This window comes from Ornithorhynchus anatinus, chromosome 12 (genome assembly GCF_004115215.2).
Source record: "Ornithorhynchus anatinus isolate Pmale09 chromosome 12, mOrnAna1.pri.v4, whole genome shotgun sequence".
Classification (NCBI taxonomy): Eukaryota; Metazoa; Chordata; class Mammalia; order Monotremata; family Ornithorhynchidae; genus Ornithorhynchus; species Ornithorhynchus anatinus.
The window spans coordinates 60,257,720-60,284,970 of NC_041739.1; the positions used below are offsets into that span (position 1 = coordinate 60,257,720).

A 27,251-nucleotide genomic window follows, 5' to 3' on the forward strand; every position below is an offset into this window, starting at 1 on the left:
AGCCTCCCTGTCCATCTCCCAAAAGGCAACATCCCCAGGAGTCTTCTCCAAGATGGCTGACTGCCCTTCTCAAATAGGGTGCCATATTTCATTCCGCTCTCACCTAAGCAGTGTGGCTCAGTGGGAGAAGCCCGGGCTTGGGAGTCAGAGGCCATGGGTTCGAATCCCGGCTCTGCCACTGGCCAGCTGTGGGGCTGTGGGCAGGTCACTTCTCTGGGCCTCAGTTCCCTCGTCTCTAAAATGGGCATTAACTGTGAGCCTCACGTGGGACAATCTGATGACCCTGTATCTACCCCAGTGCTTAGAACAGTGCTGTGCACATAGTAAGCGCTGAACAAATACCAACATTATTATTATCGGTAGTATTATTATGATTAAAATGGCAGCTCTTCACTTTGTGATCCCAGCTAAGTGGGGCCCGCTGAGGAGCGCCCGCATTGACAGCCTAACCCCCTGTTGCTGCTAAGGGTCAGTCCGAAATAGAGAACCACCCTCTCTGAAAACACGCCAACAAGCTGAAGGAATTGAGACTTCTACCGTACCCCACACTCTTCTGTTTTACATAGAATTAGGGAACAAACCTAAAAACTGCCAAATGAAAAATCTTAAATGCTTTTTCACTTCTTCATGATGATGACTGTGGTATTTGCTCAGGGCTTAGTATGGGTCAAGCACTGTCCTGGGCCCCGGTTACCTTATCTGTAAAGTGGGGATTACGACTGTGAGCCCCACTTTCAGTCATTTATTCAGTCATATCTGAGTGCTTTTGGACTGTGAGCCCGTTGTGGGGCAAGGATTGTCTCTATCTTGCCGAATTGCACATTCCAAGCGGTTAGTACAGTGCTCTGCACACAGTAAGTGCTTAGTATGTGTCAAGCACTGCTCATTCAATAGTATTTATTGAGCACTTACTATGTGCAGAGCACTGTACTAAGGGCTTGGAATGTACAGTTCGTCCACAGATAGACAATCCCTGCTGGGTTAGATACAAACTAATCAGATTGGACACAGTCCCTCTCCTCTCTGGGGCTCAAAGCCTCAATCCCCATTTTCCAGATGAGTTAACAGGCACAGAGAAGTGAAGTGATTTGCCCAAGGTCACACGACTGACAAGTGGCAGAGCTGGGATTAGAACCCAGGCCCTTCTGACTCCCAGGCCTGAGCTCTATCCACTAGATCACACTGCTTTTCTAACACTTCTTAACACTCTCAGGTCAAGGCGGGCTGAAATAGATTTCTAGATCCATCAGCCTGTTCGCCTCAACCTCAGTCAACTCAGTGCAACCGGGTGATGAACGAGAGAAGATCGCTATTATGGAGAGTAGAATCTACCTGCTTTTTGGAATGAGGTGGACAGGGGTTGGGTTTAATCCTCTCAGTGAAGGGGTCCCCGTTTGGCCTTTGCCCCTGGTGGGGAGGCTCTCCCTAGGGTCAGGGGATGCTCTTGAACTTTTGGAGGGTCCAGAAGACCACGACTCCTCAGCAAAGACGGGGCCAAGGGGAACCGATGGCCTGTGGGGTGAGGTCACCAGGGGCTGAGATTCGGATAGGGATACGGATTCGGATCCTCTCGCTGCCCAGGGCCTGGGCCCTCTGTAGCCACTGGGAGCTGATTTCCCCTCCCCTCTCCTCCCCAACCTGCTCACCTGCACCTCACCCCCAAAAGCCCCAGAGCAGAGGATTGGTGTGGGAGGAAGGGTGGGTGCCAGCTCCCCTCCAGCCCTCAGGGAGCAGGGGTCCCAGCATGAGGGCCAGGGTAGGATCATAATAATTCTGGTATTTTTTTAAGCACATACTATGTGCCAAGCACTCTGCTGCAGCTTACTTGCTGCCCCCCAGCAAGCAGCTACAGAGCCCCTGCCCTGAGACCACCCCTGGCTGGACAGGCTGCAGAGGTGCTGGGCTAAACAGCAGAGAGAAAGCAGGCAGGGCTCCCTTGCAGCTCACCAGGCCCAGGAGGAGCCAGGATGGGCATCAGATGCACCGTCAGTCTCTGTAGGAAGGTCGGAGAGCCACCCCCAGTGGCCCACATCCCCAGCCCAGGGCCCGTTTCATGACAGCCTGAGTTTACACCGATTTATCAGGAAATCTTAGGTGCCACCTCTCCTCTGGATGCAAGGTCCGAGGTGGAACAGGAAAGACCCGAGTGGCCTGCGGAGCCCAGGACAAGCTTCTTTAAACCTCGGCACAGGGGAAACAGAGAAACAAAGATGGCAGAACACAACTTGCTCTCTGCGCGGATCTTCCCAAAGGGTTCGGTTGGGAGAGACGGAGCCCAGCGCATCAGTGAGTTGGAGCCGCTGCCGGACCAAGGGTCACAGCCGGCCCGGTGAGGCTGTGAGGTGCCCGGCGTCCCCCCCTGCTCCGCACCCTTAGGCCCAGGCCAAAATGGTGGAGAGACGACGGCCTCTCTCCCGGCCCTGCACCCCTGGGGGCCGACCCCTCCTCCCCAGGCAGAAATGAGGTCCATTAGCCCCGGGAGGGCTCCGGCGGGTCTCCGTCGAGGTCAGGAAGCAACTGGGCCGGGACAAGTGGCTTCAGGGACTCTTCCACCTTGGCGAGCCTCCGCTTCAGCTTCTGCTGCATGGACTCGTACTCGGCCAGCATGCGGGCGAAGCGCGTCTGCAGGACGTCCACGGCGGCCTCCACCCGGGACACCTTCTCCCCCAGGTCCTTGGGGTGGCTCCCCGCGTTGGCGACGGTCAGGTCCAGCAGCCCATCCTTCAAGAGGATCTGCTTCCCCTTCTCCTCCAGCATGGCCTTGGCGTCTGGGTACTCGGTCAGTGCCTCCACCAGGTCGTCCTTGGACAGGCAGAAGAGGTCGGAGTAGCCGATGCTCCGGATGTTGGCGGTCCGGCGGTTGCCGGCCCTGCTCCCCGGGATGTTGAGGATGCTGATCTCGCCGAAGTAGCTGCCGTCGCTGAGGACCACGAACTGGGTGAGCCCGTCGTCGGCCACCACGGCCAGCTTGCCCTCTTTGACGATGTACATCTCGCGCCCGATGTCCCCTTTCTTGCAGATGTAGTCCCCGGGGCTGTAGACCTGCGGCTGCAGCTTCAGGACGAGCTCCACCAGCAGCCCCGCCTCGCAGTCGGCAAAGATGCGCACCTTCCGGAGCGTGTCGAGGTGCACGTTGATGGCGATCTCGGCCCTCAGCTTGTCGGGGAGGTACTTCAGCACCTCCCTCTCGTCCACCGCCTTCTTGTTGGACCACAGGTAGTCGAACCATTTGATGACCCGCTTCTCCAGGTCCTGGCTGACGTTCCGGAACCGCATGTACTGCTTGATGGCGTCGATACGGGCCTGGAACTCGGCCCGGGCCGCGTTCATGTTGGAGATCATGGAGCCGATGTTGCCGACGATGGTGGCGAAGATCAGCACCCCGATCAGGAAGTCGACCACCACGAAGAAGTACTCGGAGTCCCTCACGGGCGGCGGGGTCTCCCCGATGGTGGTCAGGGTGAGCGTCGACCAGTAGAGGCTGTAGACGTACTTGCGGGCCAGGCGGCCGAACTCGGGGTCCCGGACGTCGGGGTAGACCCAGGTGTCGGCACCGAAGCCCACGGCCTTGGAGATGGAGTAGTAGACGCAGGCGTTCCAGTGGATGATGATCACGATGTACATGACCAGGTTGGAGATGCGGAAGACGTTGGGGTAGCTGGTCCGGGTCTCCGTCCGCTGGAAGAACTCGAACATGCGGGAGACCCTGAGCAGCCTGTTGAGTCTCAGCTCGGGGTAGTTCCAGCCCAGCTTCAGGAAGAGCAGGTCTGTGGGCACCACAGACAGCACGTCCAGCTTGAACTGCACGGTGGCCTTGTACTTCTCTCGGAGCTTGAGCTCTTCCTTCACCAACAGCCCCTGTTCCAGGTAGCCTGAGAGAGAATCTGGGGGTAGTTACCGCCTTCCCCCTTTTTGGCAGGCGGGGAGGTAGGGGTTCTCTCTGAGCCTCGAGGAGGTTTTGGGGGGGGGCCTTTCTCCCTAGGTCTATCTAACGACGCATCTGCGTTTCCTCCCGAATGCTTTTTCCTGATTCTGGGAGGTCCCAGACTGGGGTTGCGGGAGGGAAAGAAGTAGGTGGTGAGGGGGAAGGAAATAGGAAGTGAAACGCCACCCCACCGGGCCCATCCCGTCCCACTGGAAAACGACCGGAGAGCAGGTCATTCTCCAGAGGGTCCGAGGCCAGGTTCCTGTGGTCCGGAGCCGGGGGTGTGCCTCGTCCCCTAGGAGTAGAGGACGCGAGAGCGGACAGTGTTTTGCTTTTGTTTTGGGTTAGGGGGAGGCCACCCTCGGGTGGGATGGTGCAGTCCCCCTCGCCCCACCGGGAGCGCCTTATTATTTCTCCCCTTCCCTGAGCAGGACCGAATCGCACTCCTCGGCCTGCTGCTACCCCTTCCTTCCCGCACCCTAGCCGTCGCCCCGGAGACCTGTTCGGGACCCCCAGAGTCGGGGTGCGGCCCCAGCCTTCCCGTGGAACTGTCTGTGGATCTACCTGTCCTCGTTCGCACAAACATATCGGCCAGGTAGACCCCATCCGAGAAGTAGTCGAAGAAGAGCCAGGACTGTAAGTAATCTGACTGGAGCTCCTCGAAGCAGGCTCTGGGAGGGAAGGGAAGGGGCAGGGGTCAGGACCCAAGGATGCCCACGGGCCCGGCGGCTGCGGGGCGCCGCGAGGGGGCGCTCCAGGGGTGGGGGGGAGAATGGAGGGAGGGCTGTGGGCTGCCGGGGAGGGGGCGGGGCCTGGGGGGAAACCTCCAGGGGAAGGGGCGGGACCTGGGGTGGAATCACGTCCTCCCGCCGTCCTGGAATGCCCTCCCTCCTCACCTCCTTCAATCTAATTCTCTTCCCCTCTTCAAATTCCTACTTAAAGCTCACCTCCTCCGAGAGGCCTTCCCAGATTGAGCTCCCCCCCTTTTCCCTCTGCTCCCTCTACCCTCCCCCTTCACCTCTCGGCAGCTAAACCCTCTTCTCCCCTCTTTCCCTCTGCTCCTCCCCCTCTCCCGTCCCACCCCCTCAGCTCTGTACTCGTCCGCTCAACTGTATATATCTTCATCACCCTATGTATTTTGTTTATTTTGTTTAATGAGATGTCCATCACCCTGATTCTATTTGTTTGCTATTGTTTTTATGAGATGTTCTTCCCCTCGACTCTATTTATCGCCATCGTTCTCGTCTGCCCGTCTCCCCCGATTAGACCGTAAGCCCGTCAAAGGGCAGGGACTGTCTCTTTCTGTTGCCGATTTGTCCATTCCAAGCGCTCAGTCCAGTGGTCTGCACATAGTAAGCGCTCAGTAAATACTATTGAATGAATGAATGAGTGAATCTCCAGGGGAGGGGCCTGGGGGGTGGAGCCTGCAGGTGAGGGGGCGGGGCCTGGGGGTGGAAGATCCAGGGGAGGGGCAGAGGGGTGGAACCTGCAGGGGGAGGAGGGCAGAGGGGCAGAACCTCCAGGGGAGGGGGCGGGACCCGGGGTGGGAGCTCGTACCGGGCAACGATGATGGTCCAGTTGTACATGACGGGCAGCGTGATGCAGAAGAGCCAGCGGTAGTAGGTGTTCCCGGACGGGTCGATGACCAGGACCTCTCTCTTCTCCCTGGCCGGAGGGCGGCCGCGGGGGAGGCCAAGGGCCGAGGGCAGCGTCACCCTCCGCCCACCTCCCCGACCATCCTCCGCCCACCCTCGGGGCCGGGCCTCCTCCCTCCCACCGCCGGCAACAGCGTGGCCGGCCCGGCCGGCCGTGAGGTCCCTTATTTCATGGACTGGAGGATCGGGGGGCTGGTGCGATCATAATAATTATATTCGTTAAGCGCTTACTACGTGTCGAGCATCGTTCTAAACGCTGGGGGAGATACAGGGATCATCAGATTGTCCCACGTGGGGCTCAATTTTTTAATCCCCATTTTTACAGATGAGGTCACTGAGGCCCAGAGAAGTGAAGTGACCTGCCTAACATCACACAGCAGATAAGTGGCGGAGCCGGGATCAGAACCCACGAGCCCTGACTCTCAGGTGTGTGTGCCTGGTCCAGCTTCTTTGTTTTGTATTCGTTAAGGGCTCACTATGTGCCGGGCACTGCACCAGGCAGACAATCGTAATAATCATGATGATGGCATTTGTTAAGCGCTTACTCTGTGCCAAGCACCGTTCTGAGCGCTGGGGGGATACAGGGTAATCAGGTTGTCCCACATGGGGCTCACGATCTTCATCCTCATTTTTCCAGATGAGGTCACTGAGGCCCAGAGAAGTCAAGTCACTTGCCCAGAGTCACACAGCTGACGAGTGGCGGAGCCGGGAGTAGAACCCATGACCTCTGACTCCCCAGCCCGGGCTCTTTCCTCCGAGCCACGCTGCTTGGGACCGCAGGTCAGGCTCGCGGCCCAGGGCCGGAGTCTCCCCGGGGTTGGGGGCGCACGTAGGGGCACTGCCGTTTCTTCCACGTGAACACGCTGCACCCCCTCAGACCCATGGGGTCAGACAGTAGCTCGCCATCCCCCAGCAGCGCGCTCTGACCTGGGAACGGCTCACAAATCTGCCATTTCACTACCATGGATGCCTCTCCCCACGCAGCCGCTGGAAGGGGCGCCCAGACCATCTCCTCACCTCAGAGGAAAAGGGTTTTTGTGCCTGTGGCACACCTGCCTTCCTCTGTCTGCTAGATTGTAAGTTCCCTGTGGGCAGGGAATGAGGCTGCTGTTTCTACTGAACTACCCTAAGTGCTTAAGACAGAACTCAGGGGACAGTCAATCAATTCTTTCGTTGGGGTGATTGGAATGAACATGGGGCTGGGATTTGGGAGACCTCGGCTCTAGTGCCGGCTCTGCCCCTGGCCTATTCTGTGATCGAGGGCAAGTCACTTAATCTCTCTGAGCCTCAGTTTCCTCATCTGTGTAATGGAATAATACCGATCTCCCCCTACCTCTCTCAGAGAGGTGTGAAGATAAAATGAGAAAATTGCTATGAAAGTGCTCTGGAAAAATTAAAGCACTAGAGAAGCAGCATGGCCTAATGGGTAGAGCATGAGCCTGGGTGCCCGAAGGACCCGAGTTCTTTTTTTTTCCTGTATTCGTTAAGCACTTACTATGTGCCAGGCACTGCACTAAGCATTGGGACCGTAAGCTCATTATGGGCTGTGTTACCTTGGGCAACTCACAACTTCTCTGTGCCTCAGTTCCCTCATCTGTAAAATGGGGTTTAAGACTGTGAACCCCATGTGGGACAGAAACATTTATCAGCCCCAGTGCTTAGTACAATGCTGGCACATAGTAAGGGCTTAAAAAATACCGTTAAAAAAGCACTCTACAAAAACGAGGTATTATTATTCTGACAACGCTAGACATAAAAAAAGATAAAATGCATCACAGTCCACCAGTAAGTGATTCTCAGGTCAAGCAAGAAGTGGATTTTGTTTCATGCACTTGGGCTGAAGAAGTATCGGGCCAGATTAATTTTTGTAAATAACAATCAGTTTAGAGTCCTAATGGTTTTTAGAGAGGGGATTTAGTCCCTTTGTCCTGATGCTTTCCTGGGAATTTGTGAAACTGCAACACACAAACTACCCTTTAGAGAGGAAACTCCTTGTGGGCAGGGAAGGTGTCTCATACTCCTCTTTGGCTTTCTTATGCATGTAGTAAAGTGTAACACACCCAGGAGGTGCTCATTAAATACCATTATGACACCTACTTCACAATCATTTGCTTGTGCGTTGCCCTGACAAATCCTTGGTGCACTGACCTCAGGCCATCCTGAAAATGCAGGGGAAGAGTGACAGATGGTCAAGGGCCAAGCCCTTTCTTCCAGACTCTGAGGGGTCCTGAGCATGTGTGTGTGTGGGGGGGGTTGGGGACCAGGGGGTCCTTGGGGACTAACCACCATGGGGCCACTGTGGCTGTGGGGACAAACTGAAGCTTTCTGCTCTAATCAGACTCAGCTGAGCTGTTCCTCTCCTCGGGATTTCCCCCTGGCATTTCCCTCTTCCCCTCCAACCCACACCAACGAGGACAGGCTGACCTGGCTGGGAACCAGAGGAGAATCCTTGCAAACAGCACTTACGCTTCCTTCTTCACTTCGCTCTTCTCTGCCTCTTCTTTCTTCTTTTTCTTGTCCTTCTCCTTCTTGTCTTTGTTCTTCTTCTTGTCTGGGTCCTTGTTCTTCTCTTTCTTCCCCTCTGTCTTGCTGAAAAATGGGTTGTGCCTTATGAGAGGGGACCAGAACACTTGAATTTCTGGGTGCCTGATTCACCTACGGACAAGGATTGGGACTTACCCCTTCTTTCCCTTGTTCCGTTTGTTTTTCTCCTCTCTGAGAAAGAAAGAGATTTTTGTCACGTTTGCAATACCCTGGGCCTTGCTTTCCTCAGCTCTAACCCCTTTTGGTTCCCCTCCCTCAGAGTTTGGGAGGAGAGGAGTGGGGAGTAATCAGCCCCATTTCCCTGGGGTCCCCTCCCTCCCAGCTCTGCAGGGCCCGTGAGGTCTTGGTCTGTACCCCTTTGATCTGATGGAGTGTGTCAGTGATTGGAGAAAGCTAGGGTGAAGAGTTTGTGGGGGGAGGGAGACTTGGAAGATGAACATGAACAGCTTGCATTTATCATTTATCAACTAAAACATTAAATTCATGTCTCACCATTTCTCAAAAACCTCCAAAGGCTGCTCACCACCTCTGCCTCAAACAGAAACTCCTTAATATTGGCTTTAAAGTACTCAATCAGCTTGCCTCATCTTACCTCTCCTCACTGATTTATTATTGCCCGGCCTGCACACTCCACTCCTCTACTGTCAGCTTACTCACTGGGCCCCGATTCATTCATTCATTCATTCGCTCGTATTTATTGAGCACTTACTGTGTGCAGAGCACTGTACTAAATGCTTGGAAAGTACAATTCGGCAACAGAGACAATCCCTACCCAACATTAGGCTCACAGTCTAGAAGGGGGGGGAAACAGACAACAAAGCAAAACAACTAGACAGGCATCAATATAAATAAATAGAATTATATATATACACATTAATAAAATAAATAGAATAATAAATATGTACATATATACACAAGTGTTGTGGGGCCGGGAGGAGGGTAGAGCAGAGGGAGGGAGTAAGGGTGATGGGGAGGAGAGGAGGAGCCGAGGAAAATCTCATCTCTCTCATTACTGACCCCTTTTCCCTCATTCTCCCCTAGCCTGAAACTCCCTCCTGCTCTATGTACGGCCAGACTACCACTCCACCTTCAAAGCACATCTGCTCCAAGAGGCCTTCCCCCATCAAGTCCTCTTTTCCCCAGTCACTGTCACTCATTCATTCATTCATTCATTCATATTTATTGAGTACTCACTATGCACAGAACACTGTACTGAGTGCTTAGGAGAGTTCAATACAACAATAAATAGTCACATTCCCTACCCACAAAAAGCTTACAGTCTAGGACAGTCGGGGCGGTGGGAGGGGTGTCTCCCTTCTACATCAATCTATGCACTTCAATCTATGGCCTTTGGACATTTGATAGTCGCCCCAACCCCACAGCATTTATCCACCTATCTTTAAATTACATACTACAAATTACCTATTCATATTAATTGAGAAGCAGCGTGGCTCAGTGGAAAGAGCCTGGGCTTTGGAGTCAGAGCTCATGAGTTCGAATCCCAGCTCTGCCTCCTGTCAGCTGTGTGACTGTGGGCAAGTCACTTAACTTCTCTGTGCCTCAGTTACCTCATCTGTAAAATGAGCATGAAGACTGTGAGCCCCACTGGGACAACCTGATTCCCCTGTGTCTACCCCAGCGCTTAGAACAGAGTTCTGCACATAGTAAGCGCTTAACAAATACCAACATTATTATTATTATTAATCTCAGCCTCCCCCTCTAGACTGTAAGCTCAATATGGGCAGGGAATATGCCTGCTCATTCTGTGGTATTGCACTCTCCCAAGCGCTTAATACCATGTTCTGTACATAATAAAGCACCCAGTAAATATGATAGATTGACTGATTGGAGAGAGGGACATGGAAAGCAGAAGCTGTGAATGCTCAAACCTCAGTACGGATCGATTGGAAGATTGATGGGCCTCGAGCCAGCAGGGGTAGGGCAGCGGAGTCCTCCTTCCCCTTTGCTCATGATCGGATACCCCTGCTGGACAGACGTCCCCCGGGGCTGGACCCCAATCTGTCCTGAGGACTTGTGGCAGGGAGCAGGACACTCCCTACTGAGTGGGAGTCCTGGGCCAGGGTGGCGCTCCGCCCGACCCGGAGGTTTTCTCCTGCACTGACTAGCTCAGTGGCACGAACGCAGGGTACTCACTGCTCCTTGTTGCTGCTGTTGTTCATGTTGCACAGTGCCACGGCCCCTGGCAGGTACAGTGCCCTAGGGAAGACCATAGAGTAATGGGTCCCCTGGCACTGCCAGGGCTTTGGTTGCCCGAGGGTCAGTGAACCTGCCAGGCAGGGAGGGAGCTATGGAGGAATTGGGGGGCAGGGGAAGGGGTAAGAGCCAGGAGTGAGATCTCCTAGAAAAAGGAGTTGGCAGAGCCAGGCAACACGGATTTGACCCCCTCCCCTGTGGGGTGCTCCTTCTGCCCTCCCACGGTCTGCTCCCCCACCAGGAATACCCCAAGACCCAGGCACCAATCCAAGATGTGAGGTAGCTCCTGTGTTTAGCTAGGTTTCCCATCCCCCCATTGTAGGCACGGTCCAGTCCACGGGCTGGGTGCAGGAACCCTGGGTCTAGTCCCAGTTTTTCCTCTGGCTTGCTGTGTGACCTTGCACCAGTCACCTCCCCTTTCTGGGCTTCTGTTTGCTCATCTTTAAAATACAGCTGATGATTGTTGCTTCACTGGAAATCATGGACAAGATGAGATTGGTGTTGTGAAGGCAATGAGCAAAGCTGGCAGGGGCCGGGCCAAGGCTGATTCAACCGTGGCTCTCCCGGAGAAGAGTCTTGGATACTCTGCTGCTGGGTCTGGGCACTGGCTCGGATTTGGGCACCTCTGGGCTTGGGCAGCCCTGGCAATAGAATATGCAGGTGTGATTTCCTGGACACGAGGCACATCTTAGGGGACCGGCCTACCTGCTCTCCCCACTTTCCATTCGTATGATCTCCTTTTCAGGGTCTTGCACCAGCAGCAGGGGGATGCATGCAGAGGAGCGCTGGGTGCTCACCGGCCTGCTCGTCATGGTCATGACTGGCACACCGGGAGGGGGTACGGTGTCCTTCCGTCCATCCATCCAGGGGCTGGCAGGGGTAGAAGTGGTGAGGGCAGATGGGCAGTCGATCAGTGGTCCGTCTCCCCCTCTTAGAATGTGAACTCACTGTGGGCAAGGAATGTGTCGGTTTGTTGTTGTATGGTACTCTCCCAAGCACTTCATACAGTGCTTTGCACACAGTAAGGGCTCTATAAATACGACTGAATGAATGAATGATACTTATTGAGCACTTACTATATGCAGAGTAATGTACCTGGGAAAGTCATATATAATAGAGTTGGTAGACAGGATCCCTGCCCACGAAGAGCTCACAGTCTTCAGGGGGAGAAAGACTTTGAAGCAATAATCGTGGTATTTGTTAAGTGCTTAATTTGTGCCAGGTACTATTCTAAGCGCTGGGGGGAATAAAAGCAAATCGGGTTGGACACAGCCCCTGTCCCACATGGGGCTCACAGTCTCAATCCCCATTTTACAGATGAGGTAACTGAGGCACAGAGAAGTGAAGTGACTTGCCGAAGGTCATACAGCCGACAAGTGGCGGAGCCGGGATCAGAACCCATGACCTTCCGACTCCCAAGCCCGTGCTCTATCCACTACGCCGTGCTGCTTCAATAAACTACAGCCAGAGAAATGGCAGAGTATAAGGCTAGAAACGTAGGTATTGTGGGGCTGAGGGTGGGGTGAATATCAAGTGCTTAAGGGGGACAGATCTGAGTGCGTAGGTGATGCAAATGAGGGCTTAGGCAGACAAGATTTCTTGGAATTGAGATTTTAAGAGAGCTTTGAAGGTGGTGGGTATGGTGGTCTGTCCGATATGATGGGGGAGGGAGTTTTAGGCTAGAGGAAGGGTTTGGGCAAGGGATCAGCGCTGGGATAGACAAGATCGAGGTACGGAGAGAAGGTCGGTGTTACAGGAATGAAGTTTGGGGGTTGCATTGTAAGAGGAGATCAGAAAGGGAAAGTAGGAGGGGGAAAGCTGATTGAGTCCCTTAATGTTAATGGTAAGGAGTTCCTGTCTGATGCAGAGGAGTTTGGACAATGATTAGAGATTTCGACAAGTAGGGAGATATGGACTGAACTGTTTTCCAGACAGATGACCTGGGGACTAAAGTGAAGTATGAATTGGAGAGGGGAAAGACAGGAGGTAGGGACATCAGCGTAGGGGATTGGGTCAAGGTGAGAAATGTCGAGTGCCTGGATCAGCGTGATAGCAGTTTGGATGAAAAGGAAAAAACAGATTCTAGAGATCTCGTGAAGGAAGAAAAATAATAATTATGGTATTTAAGCACTTACTGTGTCAAACACTGTTACGTGCTTGGGTAGATGCAAATCAATCAGATTGAACACAGTCCCTGTCCCACCCGTGACTCACAATCTAAGTAGGAGGGACAACTGCATTTTACGATAAATTGAATGTGCAGGTTGAATGAGAGAGATGAGTCGCGGATAACGCTGAAGTTTTGGGCTTGTGAGATAAGGAAGAGGTGGTGTTTCGTACATTGTTGGGAAAATCCAAGGAAGGATGGGATTTGGGCAGGAAGATGGGTTGTTCTGTTCTGGACATATTAAATTAGAGTGGTCAGCGGGACACCCATGGAGGGGAGGTGTGAAGGCAGAAGAAAATAGGAGACTGCAGAGGAGGAGTGCAGGGCTGGAGAGCTGGTCAGAGGTGGAAGTCGGGGCCGGGCAGGCCAGGAGGATGGGGCGGGAGTCGGAGGGCGGGGCTCGGAAGTGCAGGGGCAGGTGGGGCACTCCTGAGAGCTTCCACCCAGCGCGGGCACTTGGGCTCCTCGCCCATCCAGCTGAGCAGGTTGACTATCTGGCACACACGACCGCCGCTGCCGCCATCCCCCGGCTGCCTCTGGTCATCTCTGGCTCAGAGCAGGGAGCTGCCGGTCGGGGATTGGAAATTTAAGGCTAATTTAAGATGGGAGAGAGAAAAACAAAATCCCAGATTCAAGGCACTTGGCCCCCTCCGCCACCGTTCCCCTGCCCGCCCAGCCCCCTTCCCCCTGAGGTCTGCAGCAGCTCGAGGTGGGCGGTCCTGCCGCCATCTCAAGCTCAGTGCATCCAAAACCCAACTCCTCATCTCCGCACCCCACCTCTACCTCTAAATCTTCCTCAACATTTTTCCTTCCCTCCTTCACAGTCGGCAGCACCACCATCCTCCCCGTTTCTCAAGCCCCAAAGTTTGGCATTATCCTCCATTGTGTTCTATTCCCCCAAGCACCAAATTCAGTGCTCTGTGTACAGTGAGCACTCCCTCCCCTTCAAACCCCATATTCAGTCTGTCACTATCTCATTGATTTTTCCTCCATAACATCGCCAGACTCTACCTCATACTCTCCATCCAAGCTGCTACACTGCTGGTCTAAGCTCTTGTCATAACCCAGCTCAACACTGAATCAGCTTCCTCTCTGACTTCTCTGCCTTCAGTCTCTTCCCTCTCCAGTCCATCATCATCATCATTATTATTAATAAATATAATTAAATTATATTATTTGTAAAGCGCTTACTATTTGATGCTATTGAAGTCTGTCTACTTGTTTTGTTGTCTGTCTCCCCCTTCTAGACCGTGAGCCTGTTGTTGGGTAGGGATTGTCTCTATCTGTTGCCAAAGTGCACATTCCAAGCGCTTAGTACAGTGCTCTAAACACAATAAGTGCTCAATAAATACAATTGAATGAATAAGAGATAGGCACTATACTAAGAGCTGGGGTGGATACAAGCAAATTGGGTTGGACACAGTCCCTGCCTCACATGGGGCTCACAGTTTCAATCCCCATTTTATAAATGAGGTAACTGAGGATCAGAGAAGTGAAGTGACTTGCTTAAGATCACACAGCAGACAAGTGACAGAACTGGGATTAGAACCCACGACCTTCTGACTCCCAGGCCTATGCTCTAGACACTGTGCCATGCTGCTCCTTTCTCTGCTGCCTGGTCCACTTTTCCAAAACCTCATGCTGCACCTCTCCCCATTTCTCAAAAGCCTCCAGTGGTTGCCCATTTCTCCCTACTTCTAGCAGAGTCAGTAGATGGTATTTACTGACTGCTTACTGGGTGCAGAGCACAGTACTAAGTACTAAACGCCTGATTGTTGGCTCTAAGGCTCTCAGTCATCTCACTCCCTCCTACTAATCCTTGCTCCTCTCCCACTCCACCCTGCTCACAGGCTATGCTCCTCTGAAGCCAACCAACTCACTGTGCCTCATTCTTGTCTCCCTCATTGCCCGCCTCTTGCTCACACCCTCCCTCCTGCCTGGAACTCCTCCCACTTCATGTCTGGCAGACCACTGCTCTCCCGACTTCAAAGCCCTTTTCAAATTTTGTTACCTCAGTGAGTCCTTCCCTGATTAATCTATGTACTCCCAATTACTGCTTCCTAGTGGAAAGACCATGAAACTGGGAGTCGGAAGACCAGGGTTCTAATCCCAACTCTGCCACTTGCCTGCTCTGGGACTTGGGTAAGTCACTTAACAACTCTGTGACTCAGTTTGCTCCTCTACAAAAAAGGGGGAAAAAAATCTGCCTCTTGGAATGTCAGCCCCATCAATTAATCAATCGGTTATATTTATTGAGCACTTACTCTGTGTAAAGAACTTAGAAAGCACTTGGGAGAGAGTAATAATAACTAATAATAATTGTGATATTTCTCAGCGCTTAGAACAGTGCTTTGCACACAGTAAGCGCTTAACCAATGCCATCATTACTATTATTAAATGCTTACTATGCACCAGGCACTGTACTAAGTGCTGGGGTGGATCCAAGCAAATCAGGTTGGACACAGTCCCTGTCCTACATGGGGCTCACAGTCCTAATCCCCATTTTACAGATGAAGTAACTGAGGCCCAGAGAAGTGAAGTGTCACACGGCAGACAAGTGGCAGAGCTGGGATTAGAACCCATGACCTTCTGACTCCCAGGCCCGTGCTCTAGTCACTGCGCCACGCTAGTCCAATAGAGTTAATGGTCACAATCCCTGACCTCAAGGAGTTTACAATCTAATGAGGGGACAGGGATAGGGACTGTGTCCGATTTGATTTATTTTGTATCTACCATAACGGTTTGCTCAGTGGTCGACAGAGTATAAACGCTTATCAAGTAACATTATTTAGGCACAGATTCAGCACTTTTGTGGCTCCTCAGCACTTGATTACTCTCCTCCCCTGCCCACTGTATGCACTTACATATGCATCTTTATGGGCTATTAGTTCCTCTTGTCTGTAAACTGCTTTTATTGTCTGATTCCCTGCTGGCCTGTAAGCGCCTTGTGGGCCAGGATCAGGTCTACTGGTCTACTAACTGACTCCAGTGTCCTCTCCCAAGTGCTTAGTACTGTGCTCTGCACCCAGTAGGCTGATGCTCAAGAAACATGATCGATTGAGTGATGGACTGGGAGCAGGCCAGCGCTGGAGTCCTTGGGCCGGCAGGATTGGTTCTTGGCCCAGTGGTGAGAGGGGCGAGGCAGGGGCAGAGCAACTGTGTGCACCTGGGGCCAGGAGGAAAATGCAGCAGCTCTGGAGCTGGGGATGTTGGGTTTCCCGAGAAGGCTCTAGGTTCAGGGGTTTGAACAGCCTGTGCATGACATCACCTTGATGTGTTGGGCCTAAGCACAGTGTGAAGTAATGACATCATACAGGTTGGATGGGAGAGGCAGGGTTTTCCCCCTCCCCAGAGGCCGATGACTGGAGTGGAGTCTGCACCCCTCACCTGGGGCTCCCAGGGGCCCTGTGAGGCTCTGTCTGCTGGAGGCAGGGTCAGGGCAGGGCCAGGCTGAGCACTCAGGGGCCAGGTGGGCTGCAGAACCGCCGGCCAGTCCATCCCACCATGGGAGCGTGTCCGACCCTCCAGCTGGTCATCGGGCTCCCCGTGGGAGGGGTCGGTCCTCAGCTCACCCTTTCTCCCCCTCCTGGGGGAGGAGTCAGTCCTTCCCACATCTCAGGTCGGGAAGGCAGCAAAGAAAGCTGGAGGAACAGGCAGCCCCATGAGCCCCACGAACCAGGCCCCAAGAACCGGCCACCACAAGCCAGGCCTCCGCAAGCCGGGCCCTGAGAACTGGGGCCCGTGAGTTGAGCCCTGTGAGCTAAGCGCTCTGAGCCATTGTGGGGGGGGGAGGGGAAGGGGAAGGAGGAGGGAGAGAGGGCTGTAGAACCAGACAAACCAGAGGGCAAGTTAGAGTCAAATTCCAAACGGGTCACACACGCACCACAGGCCGCAGGCTGTGTGGTGAGTGTTCTCCCACAGCCCCCTCCCACGTTCCACACCCTCAGCCCCCTCCTTTGACCCCCCTACTCCCCTTGGCCTCCACCCTGGCTTCTCCCAGGGCAGGACTGGTTGGTCTAGGCTTTGCTGTGATCGTGAGTTATGGCAAGAGGTTTATCGATGCATTTATGGCTTTGCTAGAATATTTTATTTTATTCTAAGTCATTTTCATCAATCCAGGCTTGACGGCTGCCTGAAAGACTGACCGCTTACTATGGATGTCAGAACTCAGAGCTGAGACCCCTGGTCCGGAGCTGTGACCCATGGATCAGAGTCGGGTGGCTGAGTCACGGACTCAGAGCCCCTTGCAGATTTCAGTTTCCCACCAGGAGCTCAGTATGTATTATTTTCGAAGTTTGGATGCTGATCTTTGAAACGTCTGTGGCAGCAGCAGTTCAGACTGGGAGTCCCCGAGCATGAGGTAAATTTGGGTCCTGTCCAGCTGCAGGGATCCAATCTCAATCAATAATGCCACGATCCTCCATGTCCCAGAAGCCCATCACCTGAGCATCATCCTGACTCCTTGCTGCACTTCAGTTCTCACCTTCAGTGAAGAGATTGTAGACTGCAAGCTCCGTGGGGGAGGGGTCATATCTACCAACTTTATTACATTATATTTTCCCAAGCACTTAGTACAGTGTTCTGCACATAGTAATCTGCACATAGTAATCACTCACTGATTATCTTCGATTGATTGATTCAATCTAGCACCAGTTCTTCTTGAACAACATCTCCTGGTTCCCATCCCTTGCTCTCCACCCAAACAGCTCCCATCCTGGTCAAGCCTGGTAGGATCATGGCTAGATCATGGCATCGACCCCTTCGCCAGTCTCCCTGCCTCCAGATTTTCCCCACCCCAATGCACAGATCATCTTTCAGAAGCATCGCTCCACACACATCTCTCTGCTCCTCAATAACCCTTCACTGCCTCCCCGTGTCCCTCTGCATCAAAGTCTTTTCGTGATGGGCTTCACGGCTCCCCACCACCTCACCCCATCTCTCCCCACCTCACCCAACTGCTCTGATCACCCGCATCTCCCCAGCTGGCTCTGTCATGCCCCCCCTCCCCATCCCCAGGCTCACCCTCTAAATAAAGCTGGCTCCTACTTCTATCTCCTGGCTCATGCTGTTTCCCCACATTGAATTCCCTCTCCCCTTCCAAACCCCACAAGCTGCAGCCCTCCCCCTATTCAAAGTCCTCCTGAAATCCCACCTTCTCAAATAAACCTTCCCCAATTAATCTCTGGCATCCCTAGTCATCAAAACCCTTTAGCCGTCTCTAGCATTTAAGTACTTTCTTATACCCAGTCTCAGCACTTGTACCTACTTCTATCAAGGCCATTCAATTATTTATTTTGATTATTCTGTTTAATACTTTTTTGTCTGTCTCCCCTGGTAAAGCGTCAAATCCTTTCAGGTGGGGAACGTGAGTATCACTTCTGTTCGGTGCCTTCCGCATGATTAGTACAGGGCACGGCACCAATGGGCGCTCAGCAAATGCTATCTGAACTGCTTTGAGAAACGGCTAATGCAGGCTCTCTGTATCTAGGCAGCTGGTGTGAAAAAGAGTTAGGGGGTGTTTCCGTCGACGTTTTTTTCAAAGACTCCCTTAAGTAGCTTTCAGAGACGTGGGGTCTTGGTCTGGGGGAAAGGAAAGGAAAATAGTTCTCTATATTCTAATAATAGTAAGTGACTTGCCCAAGGTCACACAGCAGATGTGGAGGATTTGAATTAGAACCCATGACCTTCTGAATCCCTTGCCCATGCTCTATGTCCAATCCTCCGCCCAGGAGTTTGGAAACTTTCTAGAGGGGTGGTGGGGGTGGAGGACAGGCAAGGAGGGTGCAGGGCACGAGGCCATTTGACCCCCTCCCCGCCCCTCTGTGTCTTCTCTGAACCCTGCCCTCGGAGCTCTCGGCCCTGCGGCAGAGCCCGTGCCCGGTTCTGGGGGACAGGAGGGAAGCAGGCTGGCTGGACACGGACCCATGTGCCTCCCCGGACACCGGCTGGGCAGTTGGGCGGATGGCGGGCTCGGGCCCTACTGCGGTAAATCGGTCCAAAAGCAGGGGGGCCGCCGTCCGTCGGTCCGTCGGTCCATCGGTCTGTCCATTCATCCGTCCGTTGGTCTTTGAGGACAGGGTCCTTGGCTGAGAGTCTCCAGCCGCGGGGAGTCCGGGGGGAAATGGGGGCTCCGAAGGAGAACAATGGTCAGGTCCGAAGAGGGCGGATGGGGATTGGGAAGGGGCTGGGGGTGGGGATGGGGATAGGGATGGGACCGGAGATGGGGATGGGGATAGGGATAGGGCCAGAGATGGGGATGGGGATAGGGATGGGGCCGGGGATGGGGATAGGGATGGGCCCGGGGATGGGAATGGGGATGGGGATGGGGATAGGGATGGGGCTGGGGCTGGGGATGGGGATGGGGATGGGGCCGGGGATGGGGAAGGGGATGGGGCCGGGGATGGGGATAGGGATGGGACCGGAGATGGGGATGGGGATAGGGATAGGGCCAGAGATGGGGATGGGGATAGGGATGGGGCCGGGGATGGGGATAGGGATGGGCCCGGGGATGGGAATGGGGATGGGGATAGGGATGGGAATGGGGATGGAGATAGGGATGGGGCTGGGGCTGGGGCTGGGGATGGGGATGGGGCCGGGGATGGGGAAGGGGATGGGGCCGGGGATGGGGATGGGGATGGGGATGGGGATGGGGATGGGGATGGGGCCGGGGATGGGGATGGGGGCTGCTCCCGCCGCCACTCCCTCCACTGTTGTTCCCTTCGGGTCGGAGGCTTACCTGGGTCTTCCGGGGCGGGGGGCGACGGACCCCCTTGTTCCTGGCGACAAACACCGTCCTCTAAGTCTTGGGCGCCGCCCGGACCCAAGGCAGGACTCGGGTCTCCGCGGGCCCCGCCCGGGTCGTGGGGGGCTGCGAGGGCCGGCAGGCGGGCGGGCGGACGGGCGATCCGGGGCGGTCCTGGACGGGGCGGGGCGGAGGGGGATTGTGCGACCCCACCTTGCTCTCGGGGATTTAGAGACGGTCGACGGTGAGGCGATCTGATGCCCGCCATCCTCCCCTGAGCAGTGCAGACGGGGCTCCGCGCTCCCGGGATAATAGTAATAGTAATAATAATACTAACAATGACGGTATTTGTTCAGCGCTTACTATGTGCCGCGCACTATTCTAAGCGCTGGGGTCGCTACAAGGTCATCAGATTGTCCCATGTGGGGCTCACAGTCTTCATCCCCATTTTACAGATGAAGTATCTGAGGCCCGGAGAAGTGAAGTGGTTTGCCCAAGGTGACACAGCAGACAAGTGGCAGGGATTCATTCAGTAGTATTTATTGAGCGCTTACTATGTGCAGAGCACTGTACTAAGTGCTGGGAATGGACAAATCGGTAACAGATAGAGACAGTCCCTGCCCATTGACGGGGATGGGATTAGAACCCACGTCCTCCGATTCCCAAGCCCGTGCTCTTTCCACTACGTCACGCGGCTTCTCTTCGCGGGGCTCCCGGGGGAACCAGAGCCCAGGTGGCTGACTGGGCGGCTGGGCAGGCCCGGGAGTCCCCCAGCTGCTGCAGGGGGATTCCAGTCCGGGGGTCCCCCCAGCTTCCGTGGGGAGATCCGAGTCCGGGGGTCTCCGCCAGCTGCCCCCCAGCTGGGGGTCTCCCCCAGGGGATCCAAGTTGAGGGGGGTCCCCTAGGTGCCACAGGGGGATGATGGCATTTGTTAAGCGCTCACTACGTGCAAAGCACTGTTCTAAGCGCTGGGGGGATACAAAGTGATCAGGTTGTCCCACGTGGGGCTCACAGTCTTCATCCCCATTTTCCAGATGAGGGACCTGAGGCACAGAGAAGTGAAGTGACTTGCCCAAAGTCACACAATCTGAGCCTCACACAATCTGAGGGATCTGAGCCTGGAGGTCACCCCCAGCTGTGGGGAGGTTGGGGGTGGCCTTTTTCCTAGGTGTGGCAGACGGCAGGAAGGGGTGGGTTTGTTGGGGGATAAGGCAGAGGGTCAGGTTCTTCCAGGGCCGGGAGGCCCCTGATCCCAGGCTCCAGGCAGTTCTTGGCCCCAGGAGAATACCAGTTTATTTGGAAAGTGAGGTTGACCTGCCCCCGCTGAGTATTCTGAGTGGCCAACTCAAGTAGCACCCACTTTTTAGGCCTTCAGGCCCCAGGAGGGCCAGGAGGGTGATCCACCTTTAATTTGTAAATTTGGGCAGAATGAACAAGGGGGGAGGAGAGGAGCTCCTGCCCACAACCTGGTCGTAGGGGTGAGGGGGGGTCTCTCCAGGATGGTGCCTGCTCGGTCCTCTGTCCTCCCCTTTCCACCTAGACCACTGACTTGGGCTAAGTTCCATATCGATCTAGATTTGGGTGGGTCTGGAGCAGGGATCAGGGAGGAAATGAGAGGAAGGACAAACTGGGGGAGAGATGGAGGGTGCTGCATGCACAGGAACACTTATAAGACCTTGGGTAAGTCACTTAACTTCTCTCTGCCTCAGTTACCTCATCTGTATAATGGGGATGAGTGTAAACCCCATGTGGGACAGGGCCTGTTTCTGATCTGATTAACTTGTATCTACCCCAGTGCTTAGAACAGTGTTTGGCATAATCACTTAACAAATAATATATTGTATTATAATAATATATAATATAATAATTATATTGTGGCATTTATTAAACACTACGTGCCAAGCACTGTATAAGCGCTAGAATAGATGCAAGATAAATCAGGTTCCACTTAGGGCTCACAGTCTAAGTAGCAGGGAGAACAGATATTGATTGCCCAATTTGCAGATGAGGGAACTGAGGCACAGAGAAGTGAAGTGACTTGTCCAAGGCCACATAGCAGACAAGTGGTGGAGCTGGGATTGGAACCCAGGTCCTCGGACTCCCAGGCCATTTCTCTTTTCACTAGGCCACACTGCTTCTCAAACAGGCCCATTGTATATACAGGCCCAGGGACTCACAGACTGGTTATACAACACAAGCCTGTGGCACACAGCCCATTTCCACACAGCATCAAATATACACACACACACCCTTCATCACTTGAAGCAATAAACTTACTCTTGGGTGGCAAAAGCTCGTCCTTGCACAAAAAGTTTCATCACATTTAAATGTTGATTGAGATTAATTTCTAAATGAGAGCTCTTATCTTGTTTTCTATCAGGAATTGTGGATTCCTGTCAGTTTCTCCACATAGCCTCTCCCCAGCCACCCGCAGGGTGTGGTAGCCTCACTGTGGGTAACTCAAACTCTGGAATTGGAATTGTGATTATTGTGGTATTTGTTCAGCACTTCCTATGTGCCAAGCACTGTACTAAGTGCTGGGGTAGAAACAATTTAAGCAGATTGATCACAGTCCCTGTCCCACCTAGGGCTCATTGTCTGAAGGGGAGATTTTGCAAATGAAGAAACACTCAGAAGTTAAGCGATTTGCCCAGGGTCACCCAATCAATGAATCAAATGAATTGTGCTTTTTGAGTGTTTACTATGTGCAGAGCACTGTACTAAGTGCTTGGTAGAGTACAATGTAACAGATTTGGTACACATGTTCCCTGCCCACAAGGACCCTGCAGTCTAGATTACAGTTATGTACATAAGTGCTGTAGGGCTGAGGGTAGGGTGATTAAAGGGTGCAAATGCGAGTGCCAGGGTAATGCAGAAGGGAAAGGAATAGGGGAAACGAGGGCTTAGTCAGGGAAGGCCTCTTGAAGGAGATGTGATTTTAATAAGGCTTTGATGGTGGGTAGAGTGATGGTCTGCCGTATATGAAGGAGGAAGTAGTTCCCAGACAGAAGCAGGACATGGGCAAGGGGTTGGCAGTGAGATAGGTGAGATCGAGGAATAGTGAGTACATTGGCATTAGAGTGAACTATGCTGGCTGGATTTACTGAAAGAAATCAGTGAGGTAAATTAGGAAGGGGCAAGGTGATTGAGAGCTTTAAAGCCAAAATTAAGGAGTTTTTGAGTGATTCAGAGGTGGTTGGGCAAGCACTGGAGGTTCTTGAGTAATGGGGAAACATGGACTGAAAGGCTTTGGAGAAAAATAGCACTCTTTCACAAGCAAGTGGGGGAGCTAAGATTTGAATCCAGATCTCCGCTCTTTCCACTAGGCCACATTGCTTCTCAAGCACCTCCCCAGTTTCCAGCTCCATACGTCCATGGAGAAATGCCAAACATAAAAATGAAACAAAATGTCCCCCAACAGAATTCACCTCAACTACGCCAGAGGGGGAGTTCTGTCCTACATCTAGGTCTGCCAGCAACTGAGTCTGCCAACAGCTCAGCTCCATGGGCCCCAAATATTATTATTATTAACAATAATAATAATGGTACTTGTTAAGCACTTACTAGGTGCCAAGCACTGTTCTAAAAGCTGGGATCAGGTTAGACATAGTCCCTGTCCCATATGGGGCTCACACTCTTATCCCCATTTTACAGATGAAGTAACTGAGGCACAGATAAGTGAAATGATTTGACAAAGGTCATACAGCAGGCATGTGGAGGAGCCAGGATTAGAACCTAGGTCCTTCTCACTCCCAGGCCCATGGTCTATCCACTAAGCCACTTTGCTTCCCACAGACACACCCAGCCAGATGTAGGCAAGGTCATGGTGGCTTAAGGGGGCCAGGGCCTCACACGGGGCCAGGTGCTCACACAAGGCTAGGTTCACACACAGGCTTGGCTGCACACAGGAGCCATATGTTCAGCAGGGAATTGCTAATGCATTTCCATTTTCCTCACCTGGGCCAAGCTGGCTGCAGGTCAACAAGGCATGTGTGTTTGTGTGTGTGTGCGCTCATGCGTGCACCTTGGTTACAGGACTGTGGGCAAGTGAATGAGGGTTGAGTGTGTTGAGGCTGTATTTGTAGGTGTGACTGTCCATGTGAGGTTGTTAGAGAAGGGTGTGTGTATGGTGGGGGTAGGGATAGACTGTGATTTCCTGTCCACATCCTAACTGTGTGAGTCCCCCAGGACTCAGTTCTGCGCCCCCTTCTATTCTCCACGTCCTCAGAAAACTCATTTGCTCTCATGGTTTCAACTACTATCTCTGCATGGATAATTCCCCAATCTACCTCTCTCCTGCTTCAAAGATGAAGATAGATGCAACAGGAACGGGCATGCCCTGTGCCTTTCTGATAATATTAATTATTGTTATTGTATTACTGTCAAGCACTATTCTAAATGCTAGGGAAGATGCGAGTTTATTAGGTTGGCCAAAATTTCTGTCTCCGTGGAGTTCACAGTCCAAGAGGGAGGGAGAACAGGTATTTAAACCCATTTTTTTACATATTAGGAAACCGAGATACAGAGAAAAGTGATTTGTCCATAGTCACATGGCAAGCAACTCGCGGATCTGGGATTAGAACCCAGGTCTTCGGACTCCCAGGCTCATGCTCATTCCACTAGGTCATGCTGCTTCTCGTGAAAATCCACCTCTGCCACTGCTGCCATCAGCTAATAATAATAATTGTGGTATTAAGCGCTTACTATGTGTCAAGCACCGTACTAAGTACTGGGTAGATACAAGATAATCATGTCAGACACAGTCGCTGTCCCACAATCTAAGTGGGAGGGAGAACAGGTATTGAGTCACCATTTTACAGGTGAAGAAACTAAGGTATATGGAAGTTGTGATTTGCCCAAGGTCACACACACAGCAGACGAGTGGTGGGGCTGGGATTAGAACTCTGCTTCCAGGCCCGGGCTCTTTTTTTAAAGCTCGCCACAACTCATCAGGCCATCGGTCCTGGGGTGGAGGCCCTGGAGGTGTGGTGGCTGAACCGGACCGAGGAAGGGTCCCACCCTGCACCCACCTCCCGAACCTGGCTGACCCTGGCAGCCAGTCCAGGCTGGACGATCGGACAAACGCGGTTCCCTCAGCCTCTGCTCTCTCTACACGGCTAGCTGCAGGCAGGGGGTCCCACAGGAGATAGGAGAGGGTGACCCCGGGGGCCTGGAGTGGCCATGCCCCTGGCCCTTGTTCTCTCTGCTGCCCCGGGGAAGGCAAGTGACCTTGACCGGGGACAAGCTACCAGCCCTTCTGGATTACTGCTTCCTGGGGCCCAGGGGGTGCAGGGCTGGGGGTGGAGGTGAAAGGGTGGGGGATGGATGGACAGATTTAATCTGCTCCTAGGATGCTGGCTCAGCACTTAGTGATCCCACACAATCCTATTAGTTCCGGGGGTGGCGGTGGGACCGGAGCGGTGACATCCAGTACCCAGACCATCCCGGGCTTTCCCAGAAGGATGCCAGGGTCACTGCCAGCCTCAGGCCCTAAATGCCCACTCCTTGGCCAGTTGGTCCACAGCTCAGACTCATCTTGAGGGCAGTTGGGCCAGCCCGGGAATGCTGTGAAGCTTCAAAAGTCCAAAGTCTTTGGGAGCCTGGGATTTCAGAGGAACAATTTCTGTTTCACTTCCCAGTGACTTCTGTGGGACCTCCCGCAACTGATCCGAGACCCACCAGGAAAGGGGATGGGGTGGGTGGGAGTGGGAGTAAGGGTGGGACTGTGTGAGTACCAGTCTGTTTGCCCATGACTGGGTGTGTGTCACTGGGCAGAAGACTGTGTGGGTGTGACTGTGTGTGAGTATGCATGTGATTGCGGGCCTGACTTTGTGTATATTTGAGTGTGGGTGTGAATGAGAGAGAAAGCATGTAAGAGAGAGAGACAGACTGAGACTGAGGCTGTATATGTGGAGGGGTATCTGGGACTGGGCCGGTGCCCGAGGCTACATAGTACGGGGCAGGAAGAGTCTAGGAATAGGCGGCGGTGGAGGACTTGAGAGTCTGGGGAGATGTCAGGAAGACAGAGGGAGGGATTGAGGGGAGGTAGAGGCAGGGGGTCACTCCTCTCATTCATTCATTCAATAGTATTTATTGAGCGTTTACTATGTGCAGAGCACTGTACTAAGCGCTTGGAATGAACAAGCTCCTCTCCCGCCGCCCCTACCTATCCCTCTCCCTACCTATCCCCTTCTCCTTTCCTGTCACCTTCCACTCTCCCTCTCTCCCCCTCCTCTCTCTTCCCAAGAAGCAGCATGGCACAGTGAATAGAGCACGGGCCTGAGAGTCAGAAGGAGCTGGGTTCTAATCCTGGCTCCACCATTTGTCTGCTGTGTGACCTTGGGCAAGTCCCTTGACTTTTCTCTGCCTCAGTCCCCTCATCTGTAAAATGGGGATTGAGACTGTGAACATCCCCCCACCCCCCGTGGGACAGGGACCGTGTCCCACCTGATTTCCTTCTATCTAGGTCAGCGCTCAGTAGAGTGCCCGGCATGTAGTAAGTGCTTAACAAATAATAGGAGAAGCAGCGTAGCTCATTGTAAAGAGCCGCGAGTTTAGGAGTCAGAGGTCATGGATTCTAATGCCAGCTCCGCCACCTGTCAGCTGTGTGGCTTTGGGCAAGTCACTTCACTTCTCGGTGCCTCAGTGACTTCATCTATAAAATGGGGATGAAGACTGTGACCCTCACGCGGGACAACCTGATGACCCTGCATCTCCCCCAGCGCTTAGAACAGTGCTCGGCACATAGTAAGCGCTTAACAAATACCAACATTATTATTATTAAATACCCCGATTATTATTGCCCGTCGTTTAGACTGTGAGCCCATCGGTCTCTATCTGTGGCCGAACTGGACATTCCAAGCGCTTAGTCCTGTGCTCTGCACATAGTAGGCGCTCAACAAATACCGACATTATTATAATTATTATTAATAATAAAACCCCCCATTATTATTGCCCGTCGTTTAGACTGTGAGCCCATCAATGGGCAGGGATGGTCTCTATCTGTGGCCGAACTGGACATTCCAAGCGTTTAGTCCAGAGCTCTGCACATAGTAAGCGCTCACTAAATACGACTGAATGACTGAATGAATGATTCTCCTTCCTTCGCCCCCTCGTCCCCCCGGTCCCCAACCGGACCGGGCCGCAGGGCCTGGGGCGGGGAGAGGGGCGGGGCGTGGCGGGGCGGGGCGGAGAGGGGTCCGGGCAGCGCTGGCCCCCGCCCCTTCCTCCCCATTAGCCGAGGCGCCGCCAGGTGCGCCACCCGGTCCCCGGACCCAGAGTTGGAGCCGGAGGCCTGAGCATGGGGGAGACGGTTCTGTTGCGGCCCGGACAGCAGTGCCGGGAAGGTGAGTGCGGGGCCGGGGCACAGGGAACCGTTCTCCTCCTCCCCTTCCTTCCACTCCTCCTCCTCCCAATTCTTCTCCTCCCTCTCCTCCTCCCTCTTCCCACCCCTCCTCCTCCCCCTTCTCTTCCCTCCTCCCCCCCCTTCCCTCCCTTCCCCTTTGCTTGGGGAAGCAGCGCGGCTCAGTGGAAAGAGCCTGGGCTTCGGAGTCAGGGGTCATGGGTTCGACTCCCGGCTCTGCCACTTGTCAGCTGGGTGACTGTGGGCGAGTCGCTTCACTTCTCTGTGCCTCAGTCACCTCATCTGGAAATGGGGTGAGCCTCACGGGGGACAACCTGATGACCCTATATCTACCCCAGCGCTTAGAACAGTGCTCTGCACATAGTAAGCGTTTGACAAATACCAACATTATTCCCTCCTCCTCCTTCTCCCTCCTCCCACTCCTCCTTTTCCTGCTTCTGGGACCGGGAGGGGGCGGGGCGGGCTCTGCTCGGAGTCTCCCGGCTCCGGTTATCCGGTTGTCCGGAAAACCAGCCCCCTCTTAACTAATGGTGGTATTTGTTCAGCGCTTACTATGTGCCAAGCACTGTACTAAGCGCTGGGGGGGGAATACAAGGCGATCAGGTTGTCCCCCGTGGGGCTCCCAGGTTTTAATCCCCGTT

General features: G+C 53.6%; 1 protein-coding gene across 1 annotated transcript; it reads right to left on the reverse strand.

The window, feature by feature from the left end:
- Positions 1-2,469: 2,469 nt before the first annotated feature.
- Positions 2,470-11,150, reverse strand: CNGA1 (cyclic nucleotide gated channel subunit alpha 1). Its single transcript, XM_001517137.4, has 7 exons — positions 11,044-11,150; positions 10,279-10,341; positions 8,260-8,295; positions 8,047-8,169; positions 5,483-5,590; positions 4,490-4,596; positions 2,470-3,872 (listed from the first exon to the last, which is right to left on the reverse strand). Exons 1-7 carry the CDS (start codon positions 11,148-11,150, stop codon positions 2,470-2,472), a joined length of 1,947 nt encoding a protein of 648 aa, XP_001517187.3.
- Between the last annotated feature and the right edge of the window lie 16,101 nt (positions 11,151-27,251).